Here is a 14,755-nt window from a genome sequence, read left to right on the forward strand (position 1 = left end):
AACTTCTGTGTGATAATTATTCCCCAACGGAAAGACATAAAAGATTGGACCTTCCATGATATGGTATCAGGGGGCATCTGTAACAATGAGGTTTCTTTCTTTTAATGGTGGGTGAAAAAATACAAGGTTAGAGTCCATTAATTCCAACAGGAATGTGTAAAGCAGGGCCTGGAACACAATAGGTGTTCAATAAATGTTTGTGGAATAAATGAGAACACCAAGCAACAATTACAAAAAGGTCTAAGAAGTACATTGTTATCATTAATACTGTCATTTTCAGTAGCCCTTACCCCACTTAAGTCATATTTGTAGATACTTAGAATCATTCCAGTATTTCATTTTCAGTGATAAATTTGGTCCTTTAATCTATATCCAGGAAATGTAGGCAAAAACGCACAATTGAACCATTAAAAATATTTTAAAAAGAAGATTATTTTTTTTGTTTAAAAAAGAAATCTGTTAAAAAAAAAAAAAATACTTTACGGCCTGAGCAAGAGCGAGACCCCATCTCTACTAAAAATAGAAAGAAATTAGCTGAACTACTAAAAGTATGTAGAAAAAATCAGCTGGGCATGGTGGTACATGCCTGTAGCCCCAGCTACTCAGGAGGCTGAGGCAGAAGGATTGCTTGAGCCCAGGAGTTTGAGGTTGCTGTGAGCTAGGCTGACACCACGGCACTCTAGCCTGGGCAACAGAGACTCTGTCTCAAAAAAAAAAAAAAAAATACTTTATACAGAAGACAATTTCAGCCATATCTCTCCTAGAAATTCTAAAGAAATGTGATGATACTAGGTGACTCATGAAATCATCTCAATATTGCATGCTTTAAGAATAGCCTGGAACAGTTCTGGTTGACACTCTAGTTCACCATAATCATACAATAGCGCCCCTCTTTCACTCTCAAAATGTCCCACCTGGGAAATTAAAGATATGGTTACTTGAATGTGATGATGGCATTTTACCTTTTTTGATGGCCTCTAGGAGTAAAAGGGATAGCTATAGCAGTACATAAACTTTATAAGATTTCTGTGTTCACCGGAAAAAGAATCAAGAACAACTAGAGACGTTAATTTGGAGCTTGCCCAAGACCACGAAATGGCAAGACATAAAAAGTTTGTGACTTTCCACCAATGAGGCAGCAAAATGCTTTGTTCCATGTTTCCGCATGACAATCTCAGAATTTAATTTTTCAGGAAATGCTCACAGACTCTACCACGTCTCCTTGTGCTTTTATGATAACTGTTAATCCACAGCTTCTCCAGTAAGTGTTGCTTTTAACACTTGGCAAGGAAACTGTATCAGAGATCTTATGCGATTCATTCTATTGTAAGAGAAGCGTGGAGTTTCCAGGTTTTAACGCTATAATGCATTGTGTTTCTTAAATGCCATGCAATTAATCTGTACCTGAAGAGAACACTGTGTTATCTATTTATTCAGAGATGCATGTTTATAAGAGAAAAAGAAAACAGTGCATGGCCTTTGAGCACCAGTTGACATCAGCAAGTCAACACGGCCATCCAAATACATCTGGTTATGTTCTTCATAAGGCCAATGTCATTAAAACAATTAATATGAATGGCACCAGCACAAGGACTGCTTCAAAGAGGAATAGCACTTACTCTGGACAGCCTGGAAGGCTTTGAGATATTCCACACTGAGCAATGGCTGGGGCAGCTCCCGGATGAACAACTTCAGCAGGCTGGCTGCGTCGTGCTGTTTGACACTTTCCCAATTAAAAGTCCCTTCATAAAACTTTGCTTCTAGTTCTTGGCAAAGATTCTGAAAGGCATGGAGGGGAGGGGAAGCTATCAGTAAGTACATTTTTTTTCCCCACTGAGAGTGTGATACATTTTCCACTTTGTAAGAGAATCTACTCTTTAGAAAAGACATATCAAAGTACCAAAAGTCAATACTTCTCTGTTACTCAGAAAAAAATACTCCCTCAACCCCTATAGTATTTTACCAATAAAAAATTATACCATAGGCCAAAAAAAATTTTTTTAATGTATACTTTTTCCTGGACACTTAACAAACCTTTAGTAGTAAAGGTTTAATTAAGAGATTGGTTAAAATAATCTTTTCCTTTGGGGGCTTCACCTAGATACTATAAATCTTCATTAAATGAAGAAAAAAACTCATTGAAAAAAACAAGCCTATGTTTTAAATTATTTAGAAGTATATTATGTAACAAAATACATAATCAATCTCAGTGTCAAAAACAGAAAGCTACCTCTGATTAGTCACCTCTGGGAAATGGAAAACCCAATTCTATAGCAAATGAGGCATGAAAATACATCAATATACCTGTCTTACATGCACAGCCATCCTGATGCCAGCTACACGAGTCCATGTAGAATTAGAAATACCGATTTCATTTACCTCAAGGACTCTACAAAATTTGCCAGGCAAATTATTACTAATAAATCAATTTAGTTTCATAATTACTATTTTCTGTATGCTTCTTTACTGTGACATACATAAATCCTATCGTGTTAGAAATCCTTCCAAGTTTCTGTCACTTCCTTCTATCATGTGAAACTATTCTCTCAAAGACTGTTCTTTGTTTTTCTTGTAAGGTGAAGGAGCACATTTTCTCTTCCCAACACTACCCCTATCCTCCACCCCAATTATTTTTGTAATTGGTAAGTTACATGGAGGTAAACCTAGAAATGGGGAGTGGGGAGAGTGGGGGGGGGAGAGAGAAGGAGGGAGGAAAGGAGGCAAAAAGAGAGAGACTGAGAGAGAGGGAGGGAGGGAGAAATAGAAGGCAGAGAGGGAAAGAGAAAAAGGGAGCGAGATACAGGGAGAGAAGGAGGGGAGAGAGAGGCGGGCAGGGAAGGACAACCAAGGGAGATGGAGAGAGAAGTGGGGGAAGGAAGGAGAGGGAAGAGTACAAAGAAATTTGGTGGGGCAGGGGAGAAAAGAGACAACCAAAATTTTTGCACGTTATCTTTTAAATTATTTATAATGGACCAGCTGCTGCATAATTTGGCATATGACAACACGCTGGGTTGAAGAGTTGAGCCAGCTGAATCCACTTAATTGGCCTTCTTAGAAATTACACTTAGTTAAACTTGTCCTTCTGCCAGCCTTCTCATCACAAAGTAAAATCTGCATTATATTCACTATTCTGTACTAAAGTAACGTGTTGTCGACTCCTGTAGTTGGCCATTGTGCTCTGCGAGTGAGGGCCCAAGTGCTTCAAACAGTGAGCACAGCAGCACTATTCTCGCCGATATGGGTAATACGATACTACGTTACATTACATGTTTCTCAGGGATTCTTTGTAAGAGAACGTACTTCTCAACAAAATTATCTCAGAGTCTCACACACTCTGTCCATGAGTGACTGGTGATGAACACGCCATCAGTGCCAGTACATGAAGTGAGACAATGGCAAGTTATCAAACTTACAAACACACCAGAGAGAGTTTCAGGGACCTCTATGTACCAGACACCAAACCCAGGGGACACAAGCGGAAATCTGTGAGCAGGGTATATCGGTTTACTAGAATCCTATTAGAATGAGATCACTATGTATTTAATAGCAAGAGCCAAGGAGGCCGAAACTAGTGTCCTAGATTAAGGAAACTAATCAAAACAAGCAGGTGATGCAAACCACGGAAAGTCAGAAGAATAATTCCAACCCTGGCAGCACCACAGTCCGTTGGTCACAGGCAAGAACAGTGTGCACCCACCAAGAATCACTCCATCCTGAGGCAGCTCTAAAGACCTCATATAGAAAAGATCTTAAGGAAATGAACAGGGAATATCTTCTCCCTCTATCCTATTTCCTCTTGGATTTTCAAACTCAGGAAGCCAATAGATTGTATGTAGGCAGTGACCTGTGCTATCTCAGTGGAGAGCTAAAGCCCCATTTGGAGGACAGGGTAAAGAAAGATAATGGATAATGACTGCTAACTGAAAACTTTTTCTAGATAAATTTTCCAGATAGAGCTGCAATTCCAAGTATAAATCCCCTTTAAAATGCAAATTCCCTGGGAGACAAATGTGGCATGCCTTCCTTCAGGGGAATTCCATCTTTATCAGGCACTCATGGAAGGCATTCTCTCGGCTGCAAGACTTGGGGCACAAAGATGGAACCCTGGGGTAGCAGGAAGGAAATGCCATCCAGACAGAGAAGAAAGGGTAAGGGGGAAAGAGGCACTTATACTGGGATGTCTGGGAGTCCCCTCACTTTCACCGGCCAGACTGAGACTACCGACCCTGTGCTATTGTGAAGGCCCCTAATCTGCTCACCTGCTAGAGTCTATGTTCCTGCGTTAAAAAAAAACCAAAAAACCCCCAAAACTCAATTGTTATTACTCATCCTGAATAAATCTATCAATAGCCCCCCTATTAATATTTTGACTCACCATATTCTTTAATCATAATATTACAGGTAATGTGGTAATTTTGAAAACAAAACAAGACAAAACAAATTTACCAAAAAAATAGAAGTAACTGTAGAAAAGCTAATTATAAAATGAATGTTAAGAGATTTTAGGCCAGGCGTGCGTGGTGGCTCATGCCTGTAATCCTAACACTCTGGGAGGCCGAGGCGGGTGGTTTGTTTGAGCTCAGGAGTTCGAGACCAGCCTGAGCAAGAGCAAGACCCCGTCTCTACTAAAAATAGAAAGGAATTATATGGACATCTAAAAATATATATAGAAAAAATTAGCTGGGCATGGTGGCGCATGCCTGTAGTCCCAGCTACTTGGGAGGCTGAGGCAGGAGGATTGCTTGAGCCCAGGAGTTTGAGGTTGCTGTGAGCTAGGCTGACACCACGGCACTCTAGCCTGGGCAACAGAGTGAGACTCTGTCTCAAAAAAATAAAAAAAAGAGAGAGATTTTATTGTTTTATCTTATCTACTCTACTAACAGGGGTAGGGAGGATAAGTTAGCTTTTAAAATGCAAAAGTGTAATTACACAATAAAATGTTTACATTGGAAGAACCAAGAGGTTACCTTGATTCTCATGGCAACTCCGGGTATTCGTAAGAGGCCTTCGGTTCCCAAACCTCCCTCTTCAATTCGAGAAATCAGCTGTGTATAAACAGAAAAACATTCTGATTTTGATATTTGTAACAGGTGCAATTCCGAATTTAGCATCTGTTTCACATATGAATAAATGAAAATGATTACAATGATATGTAAACTGGATTGTATGAGGTTGTAATGCTATTGCACTTACCACTATCCTTTAAGACAATAAATCCAAAAACTTTAGTTACGATTTAGAAAAAGTTGGGTCTTATTATACTTTGAAACAGAAGGGTATAATTTCACACAACAGCTGTGGTACTCCAAACAGGGAATGAAGATGTTTATTGTTTAAAAGCAACTAAGAAGATCCCTTTTTTTTTTTTTTTTTTTACTTTTCTACAAATTCCGCAATCAAACAAATGCTATGAAATTCTAGTATCTGCATATTTATATCTCATTTTTGGTTTATTCCAAGAAAGAATTATTTATGATATGAAGAAAGAAAACTGTTTGCAAATATTCATTTTTAAGCCTTCAGTGGTAAACTTAAAGAAAATGTTCTTGGATATAGCTTCTAAATCATACCTGGTGCCCAGTGAATACATACAGATCTCTGTATCTCCAGAACCCCATCAAGAAGTTATTACTTTTTTTAATAAGGCAGAAATCCACAAAAATAAGGCAGAAATCCACAAAAATAAAGCAAATGGAGAAATTACAATGACAAACTGTTAGAAGCTAAGAAGAAGATAAAAGAGTGGTCAATTTCCTGGCAGAGCGATCTTCCAATTAGACTATGCATTCCCTGAGCAGTACATAAATTTACAGAAAGTATTCTACTGTTTTAAGGAAATCAATTTCCATGTTCTTAGTTTAAATATAAGACATGTCCTAGCATCATATAGGTTTTCTTTCCTACCACCCACTCCCCATTCGCAATAGCCTTCTACTTTATAAAACACAGATCTAGTCCTCATTCACTGAAATCATACTATAATATTCTCTGCACACCCTAAGGCATAAAATCTTCCAGAGTGCCAAAAGAATGTAAAAAAAAAAATTTTTTTCAGGGAAGCCTTTTTTAATGATTAGCCAAGGCTAATCATTATATACTATAATGATTATAGTATATAATCTATACTATAAACTACACTATCACTATAAACTACATCAAGCTTACTGTTTTTCCTTTGCATATAAAAGTTTCTGTTAGGAGCAAAGCACAACATCATAAATGCAGTCTTTTGACCTTTGTCTACATGTTCTGAAATCAGATATACTGTACCATGTGGACACTGGAAGAGATGGCAGTTTTTTAATGACCTCACCTCTTCCATCCCTGGATTAGATTATGGCCAAATGCACTGATATTGAGGGAGTCAGGTAAGAATTAAGCAAAGAATAGTCTAAAAATTCTCCTAAGGATTTATTATTAGGAAAATAGAAACATCTCAGACCAAAGCACTACATGATTTTTTAAAATTCAACTGGAATGTTTTCTAAGACTACATTGTTCAAGTGACACTGCATAAAAACCCACAGCAAAAAATTCTACATGAATTATTTTAGATTAGATGGACATTAAATAAGCTACTTAAAACCAAATTTAAGAAATATTCAATGGATAGCCAATTTTCATTTTATTTCATCTTATAAAATGTTTAAAATGCTTCTGTGTCCTATTAACAAAAAATAAAATTATATGCTAGCTGCTGGAGCAAACTAGTTTTTAGCAATATATGCCTTTCACTTTCACTAAATACACAGGAAAAATTGATTGTGACTTCTAAATAACTGAATGAGAGTAATTTCTACAATTTTATATTTGAGCCCTTTTTATTATTCTCTGAGGCTGAATACTGGCACTCAATAGAGTTATGTATATATATTGTCTGAAGGAATGCTGTATGTTTGCTCCTATTGAAAATTAACATATTTTTAGTTATCACATTATATTACATTATTAAAATATAAATAATAAGAAATACTTTATAGCTTTCCCTTTATTTTCAAGACAAAATAGAGATGGAAAAAAATCACATTGATCTATATATTTTAATAATGCTGTTTTTCCCAATTTATCTTACAAGATATGTTCTGTAATTTATCAGTAATATTCATACCATTTCTCAAAATATATACATACATATATTATATACTTATGTGACTTGAAAAATGAAATGAAAATGAAGTCAGACTTTTTGACACAAAGCGTAGTTGATTTGACTGATTAGTTTGTGGGAACACTGGATTTGCTAATTAGGTTTCTAAGGCAAACTTTTTCATTGATTAAAATTAACAATATTTCTATTTCCCCAACCCTTTCTGAGAATATGGTCTAAATAAAGTGTCTCTGAGCAAAACAAAACAAAACGAAACAAAACAAAACAGATACAGTTCACAGATATTAAATAAACTTTAGTACCCTTTTTGGGTATACATTCTCAAAAATTAAAGTATAGTCCTCTAAAGACTGGTAATGAATCTTTTTGCAAATCAGTGGTTTCCAATTCTTTCCTTTTTACAAAATTGAGAGATCTAACTGAATTGTCAGCCGATAAATCAAAAAATATTTTTCATAATAGATCACTGTGATTTTTTTCTTAAAATTCAGAGGCAATGTAAACAGATTTTTTTAATTGCTCTATCACAGGTGTATATATTTGGGGGTACACGTGATATTTTGATACATGTATACAACATATAATGATCAAATCAGGATAGGTGGAATATCCATCACCTCAAACCAGACAAGCGTTATCTGCAAGTAAATTCTTTTTATTCCCTTTTATTTTTTATGTATACAAAACCATGTTAGGGCTGTAATCTAACACTTCAAACTGGCAGGCAGTGAGAGTCTTCAGCGAATGCTGAAGAGACCAAAAATGTAAAATAATAAATAAATAAGAAACAAATTTCAAGAGAAAGTGACCCAGGGAGATTTATCTTAATGGACTGGATACAATCCTCAGCCTGGCCAGGATGCATCATCGAACCTTCACGGGAACCAAAGGCTCCTGTACTTCCGTGGTGTGATGGTGAAATCTGTGTGTCAACTTAGCTGGGCTATGGTGCCCAGCTGTGGAGTCCAACACCAGTCTAGGTGTTTCCGCGACACTGTTTTTTAAGATGTGATTAACCCTTAAATAAGTAGACTTTGAGTAAAGCAGATTACTCTTCATGACATGGTGGGCCTCATCCAATTAGTTGAAGGCCTAAAAGATGGAGGTTTCCCAAAGCGGCAGCAATTCTGCTTCAAGACTGCAACATAGAAAGCCTGCCTAAGTCTCCAGCCTGCAGGTTTGGGACCCAAGACTGTGGCATCAACTCTTGCCTGAGTTTCCAGCCTGCCAGCTGCTCTGAATGTCTCAGACTCACCTGCCTCCACCATGGCATGAGCCAATTTTTTAAAATAAATCTCTCCTCTCTCTCTATGTATATTTTAATATTCGTTCTGTTTCTCTGGAGAACCTTGTCTAATACACCTAGAAACGATGCTGCTGAGATCTCTGCTTTGTATAGCCAGCTGTGTTTAGTAACTTGCACCTTTTATTGACAAAAGGATTGAATATGTAGCCTATATTTTGTGGTCTCTTTCTGTTAATCACAGGTGCTGCTGACAACTTCCCATACAGATACAGGTTCCACAGGCTGGCAGAGGCTGATGAGTGGGATAAACTGTTTAGAAAGTTTGGCCGGGCGCGGTGGCTCACGCCTGTAATCCTAGCACTCTGGGAGGCCGAGGTGGGCGGATCGTTTGAGCTCAGGAGTTCGAGACCAGCCTGAGCAAGAGCGAGACCCCATCTCTACTAAAAATAGAAAGAAATTATATGGACAGCTAAAAATATATATATAGAAAAAAAAAATTAGCCGGGCATGGTGGTGCATGCCTGTAGTCCCAGCTACTCGGGAGGCTGAGACAGGAGGATCGCTTGAGCTCAGGAGTTTGAGGTTGCTGTGAGCTAGGCTGACGCCACGGCACTCACTCTAGCCTGGGCAACAGAGTGAGACTCTGTCTCAAAAAAAAAAAAAAAAAAAGTTTGTCAGGAGAAACAATGAGATCCAGGTTTGAATGTAATGGTGGAGATGAGGAATAAAGGCCCCAAATGTTAGTAGGTAAGACAGCGAAATGACTGGTTTGGAATAGGGGAAGAATAATTGCCAAGTAGACTGAATCTTAGTATCGGATGAGTTTGCTGAGCCAATTAACTGCAAATCAATTTCTGCTGTCCCCAGAAACGTCAGAAACTGCCATATACCTGGGCTGTAGGAAAGAATCTACAGCTTGGGTAGCCCATACCTGATTTGACCTGCCTTCCTCACTGTGAATTCCTTAGCTTTTATCAAATGTAATCTGTGATGCTGAACAATGATGGCTCAGAGCTTGGATAGAAATTTTTATATTGCCACAGATAATCCCCTTATGAATAATTGAGTGTTGACTACACAAGTGACTTAATAGTTTAGCAATCATTTTCTAATTCTACTTTATGGTTTCTTTGCCTACTTTGTAAATAGGCACTGGTAAATTAAATTGGACATCCTCACTGTAAATAGGAAAGCTTAGGAAATACATACAGGCATGAAATATTCATGAGGATTCAATTCCCTAGAAATTTATAAGCAGTTCCCACTCCTATGTGTTATAGAATTGAAATCTCAATTATACAAAGCCAGCTAATATAAGACAGGAAAATGATGCCAGGTAATCACAGTTACAGTAATAACACAGAAAGCATCACCATGAAATAAAAATTATGAGCCCTTGGAACAAATTCACTTCCTGAATAGAAAATCAAAGTACAAAATAAAAGAGCATATCAATTGGAAAACTATATTATAATGATATGAATGCAACAAACCACTAGTAGATCAAGCATGTTCTTTCTACTCTGACCAGTTCAGTCCTACTTACTTTTTGAAAGATCAGGGGTATTCGAGTTCCTGGTACTTTCCTCTGATCTTGTTCTAACAATACTGCCAATGGAACACCAAAAAGACCAGAATCTGCAAGAAGAAAACAAAATTTCTTCATTTCCACCAATCCATAACATATTAATACAAAAATGTTAAAGCATAAAATTTCTGACATTGTCGTTCTATCAGACAATTATTTATTGAGCACTTACTAAGTGAATGATACAATCTAGCCATTAAGTACACACAGGCCAATCAGCCTGCCTTATAGAGCAATTTGGCAGGGAAAGACAACTAAACAAATGATGGCAAATAATCACCAAAATGATTAGAAAAGTACAAACTATGACATAAAAGAAATAAAGCACTGTGAGAATATATATGCAAAATATTCAAATAATTTTGCTAAATGTAATCAAATTAAAAGTTCTGACTTAAAAGCAAACATCACTTATCTCTTCCATACTACACTGACATTTAACATTCTACAATACTGGCAAATATAAACACTTGCTTTTTGAGAAGTCAGCCAACATTACGACCTTATTCTACGAATGTTCCCCTTTGGAAAACATAGTTGATACTTGGTATTCTTGAATTTAAATTTGAAGTTTAATATAGGAATAACTCCAAAAGAAATGACAAGTCATAATTTATAATTTTTCTAAATGGAACTCATAGGCCTTGAGTCTGGTAGGAACATAGCTTCTACTAGCACCTCCCTCCGCACAGAGTAGATAGTTAGCATCAAAGTGACAATTTTTTCCTTTATGACGCACATCATCAGAGAAATAAAATTCATCTGTGAACATGGAAAAGGGGATTACCTTGTGGTATGAGGACAGATATTGGATGCTGTGACACTTAATCGAGATGCCATTCAAAAGAAAGTCAGTAACCCAGTAAATAACTTTTCCGTTTCGGAACTAAGAAAAGATGCAATCCTTAAGAATGCCAAGGGTCTAGCGTAAAATATAAGATAAGTATCTTGGCTATGATACACATATTTTAAAAAGATGGAAAGAAATTCTATTAACAATGAAGGTCTTAATGTGAATAACTTAATATTTCTCTGCTAGGATGCAATTTTAAAACAAAACAAAATTAAAAACAAAACCTCTCTAAGCTCCTTGAAAAATCCTGGGCACTGACTCTCAACTATTTAAATTATATTTCTCTGTTGTATTTCGGGAAGGCTTTGTGATAAGCTTCTAAAAAAGCATCTGAAGTCTTCATTATCCATAATGGATTTATGAAAAACCAGAGCAGCACTTAACTCAAAAATTCACCATCCTAGGCCTTAAGCTAAAATAGTCAAAGGAACTGAGCACAGAATGAGGTCTTCTGGGGCCCAGCATGACAGAGGACCTGAGGGGAAGGTACACTTCGGTCCTATCGAGTAATTGCCTCTAAAACCTAAATCAGATGAATACTTGTCTTTGCTAATGTTACCATAGCAACTCAATAACCCTCCTTCTTGGTTTCTCTTCGGGAGATACCTTTAAGATTAAATAAGCAGACGAAGATTCCTAAACAGCTTTGTCAATAGAGAATTATCTGGATTTCTGGGCTGCTAAAATCTTGTAGAAACAAAAACTAAAGCAGTGTCTGTTCTCCAACATATTATAAAAAATAAATTGTTTATGTAATGGGTAAAGCAAGCTGCTTACAAAAGAAAAACTACACATTTCCATGATGAGTACAATCTAGTGGTATTGTGTGTCACAATGGCATTATTTTCTTAATAGTGGAAAGAATGTTTTTCCAAAATAGTTAAAATGAGAATGTCAATGAACAAAGGGTACAGACCATTAACTATCCTCTGTATTTCCAATAAGCAAAAGTAAGCATTCAGAATCAATCACCTTAATGTTATTTTTCAAGATTTTGGAAATAAATGTGTACCAAATGTTTCTTTTTAAATATATAATTTTCAAAGGAGAAAGCACAAGTTAGGATTCCTTGATTCAGAATTCCCTTCTATGAGAATCAACTTATTTGATTATGCCTTTCCTTTCTACAGTCTAGGACACAGTATATTTTTATCAAATTATAAAGTTCTTGAAGGCAATCTTTTAGAATCTGAACTTCAGAAGTATTCAAGTGTTGGTTTATTTTGTAGTTGTTCTCCTGTCCCCCTGGAATACCACTAAAAAGCCAAGTCCATCCTTGCTACTCTAGAAGTAAATCCAACTGTTTTTTCATTTCATGATTACCTTTCATTTTGATTTTCACAGCTTTTTGTTGTTTCAGTTCAATACCCAATACATCATAGAGGGCCGTCAACTCGATTAGGGCTAAATGGCAAACTTTCTTCATGTCTTGGGGCGCGAGGTCACCAATCCTTGTGGTGCCTGTTTTGTCTTTTGGCAATCTGAAACTCTAAAATAAACACCATTAATATAGTAAAGGTTTACTGTACCAAATCCCTTTTGTAATGCAAGAAGAAGAATAAATGTAACTATAGAAAGAAGTTATACTCAGAACAAATGACTACAAGCCATGGTAGAACTTCTCCAGGCAGACTGAAGAGGTATCCTGTCATAAAGATGGTCCCCAAAGCTGTGAGGAGTTCAAAAGTCAACAACAAAAGTCTGAAAGACAATGGAACCAGACCGTTGTGCTGGGAGTACCAACATCAGTGGCTCAGAGGACCAGAGAGGCAGTGAGCCCAAAGGAGAAAAAGACTTCTAGGTCCCCAACCTTTGAGAACCAAAATCAGGGACCTAGTCAAACACTAAAAGTCAAACACTAACCATGATGGGGGTAGAGGAGGAGGAAGACTGAGGGGAGGTGAAGGAAGAGGAGGAAGAGAACACACCAAGACAAACAGGAGGAAGAGAAAGAGGAATAGTAGCCATGAATGTGTGCTGAGAATGGACCAAGTACCGTTTACATAAATTACATATCTTTTATTTGTCACAAAAAAACCCAAGTAAGAATGGTACAGAAGGCTGCATAGCACTGGGGGAGGGGGAGGGGGACAAAGGGGCAACTAAGGGCAGGGACTTTAGAGCCAGAATGCCTACCAGTCATCTAGCCACTTACTAGCTGTGTGACTTATGGCAATTACCTAACCTTTCTTTCTGTAAAATGGGAGGAGGAGGAGGCCACGTAATCCAGAGGGCTGCTGTAAGGTTTAAATGCCCAGCACTTCCCAAGAGGTGGTTGTTATTACAGGTTGAGCATCCCTTACCCCCGAAATGTTTGGGACCAGAAATTTCAGATTTCAGATGTTTGAATATTTGTATATGTATAATGAGATATATCCTGGGGATAGGACTCAAGACTAAACACATAATTCATTTATGTTTCATATACACATAGCCTGAAGGTAATTTTATAAAATATTTTCCCTAATTTTATTTCATGCATTATAAAAAGTACTTATGTGTGGAATTTTCTACTTGTGGAATCATGTCAGTGCTCAACAAGTTTCAGATTTTGGAGCATTTAGGAATTCGGGTTTTCAGATCAGGGATGTTCAACCTGTATTATTACTTTTACCACTGAATAAACTGAGACTTAAAGATATTACTCAGGATCACAGGCAAAGAAGTGGTGCATTTGTTTTTTGCCTTTCTCAAATACCATCTACTACCTATTCAGTCTCTTTTAACATTAAACACATTAAATATAAGAAAACAAACCACAGGGTAAAAACATGAATTTCTCTAACATATGTAATACAAATTACAGTCCTATTGTGTTTACCCACTACTGACACAATGATCATTCTCTAGTAGTTTGGGTTTGTCCTTGACTTTCTCATTAAATTGCTGATTAACTGATTCAGCTGATTCCATTTTGTTACCTTTGCTTTGCTGACTTTTGTACCATGTCATTAACACCTCATGGTCAAAACACTAGGGAAAAAGACATGTCTAAAGCAGTAATTCTCAAAATGTCCCCGAAGGGACCCACGGGAGTACTCAATACCCTTCGAAGAAGTTCAAGAGATCAAAACTATTTTAATAATTAGCACTGAGACATTATTTTGCCTTACACACTCTCATTGTCTCGTGAGTGTACAGAGTAGTTTTCCAGATGTGGCATATGCTATTGCAACAGAACGAATTCAGAAGTAGATAGGAGACTACAGCTGACCTCCACTATAGCCAGACATTAGAGACTTGTTAAAATTAATTTGTGTTAACTATTATATTATTACTTTATTTATTTATTTATTTATTTTTGAGACAGAGTCTCACTCTGTTGCCCGGGCTAGAGTGCCGTGGCATCAGCCTAGTTCACAACCACCTCAAACTCCTGGGTTCAAGTGATCCTCCTGCCTCAGCCTCCCGAGTAGCTGGGACTACAAGCATGCGCCCACCATGCCCGGCTGACTTTTTCTATATATTTTTAGTTGTCCAGCTAATTTCCTTCTATTTTTAGTAGAGACGGGGGTCTCGCTCTTGCTCAGGCTGGTCTTGAACTCCTGACCTCGAACGATCCTCCCGCCTCAGCCTTGCAGAGTGCTAGGATTACAGGTGTGAGCCACCGCACCCGGCCATATTATTACTTTAAATGGATTATTTTTTTTAATTGCTCAATTTTAATTTCTGATCTGGTAAATATCCATATTATAACCCATATACACAAAAGCTTTTTGAGGTCCTCAATAACTTTTCAGAGCATAAGCATTGTGAGAGCAAACTATATGGGAGTTGCTCTCCTAAGCAATTCCTTAAACCTACCACTTTCGGTAAATGAGCAGCTAATTCTTTTAAGCTAACTCAACTCCAAGAGAGTTGAGCCTTCAAGTCCACTGTAAGAGAAAAGGTGTCTTTCTTAACTTTTTGTAATACATTTTTTTTCCTAGAGAACATTAAATAAAACAGCAATAGACATCA

The 14,755-nt window shown here is 37.2% G+C and overlaps 1 protein-coding gene across 1 annotated transcript in view; it reads right to left on the reverse strand.

The window, feature by feature from the left end:
* Positions 1-14,755, reverse strand: part of ARHGAP18 (Rho GTPase activating protein 18) — a 121,119-nt gene that overhangs the window by 24,619 nt on the left and 81,745 nt on the right. Inside the window, exons 6-9 of the mRNA XM_069488196.1 lie at positions 12,119-12,284; positions 9,901-9,992; positions 4,968-5,045; positions 1,620-1,779 (exon numbers count right to left, since the gene is read on the reverse strand). Coding sequence (XP_069344297.1) covers positions 1,620-1,779; positions 4,968-5,045; positions 9,901-9,992; positions 12,119-12,284 — 496 coding nt within the window. The remainder of the gene's footprint in view (positions 1-1,619; positions 1,780-4,967; positions 5,046-9,900; positions 9,993-12,118; positions 12,285-14,755) is intronic.

The sequence above is a fragment of the Eulemur rufifrons genome, chromosome 15 (assembly GCF_041146395.1).
Source record: "Eulemur rufifrons isolate Redbay chromosome 15, OSU_ERuf_1, whole genome shotgun sequence".
In the NCBI taxonomy this organism is placed as follows: domain Eukaryota; kingdom Metazoa; phylum Chordata; class Mammalia; order Primates; family Lemuridae; genus Eulemur; species Eulemur rufifrons.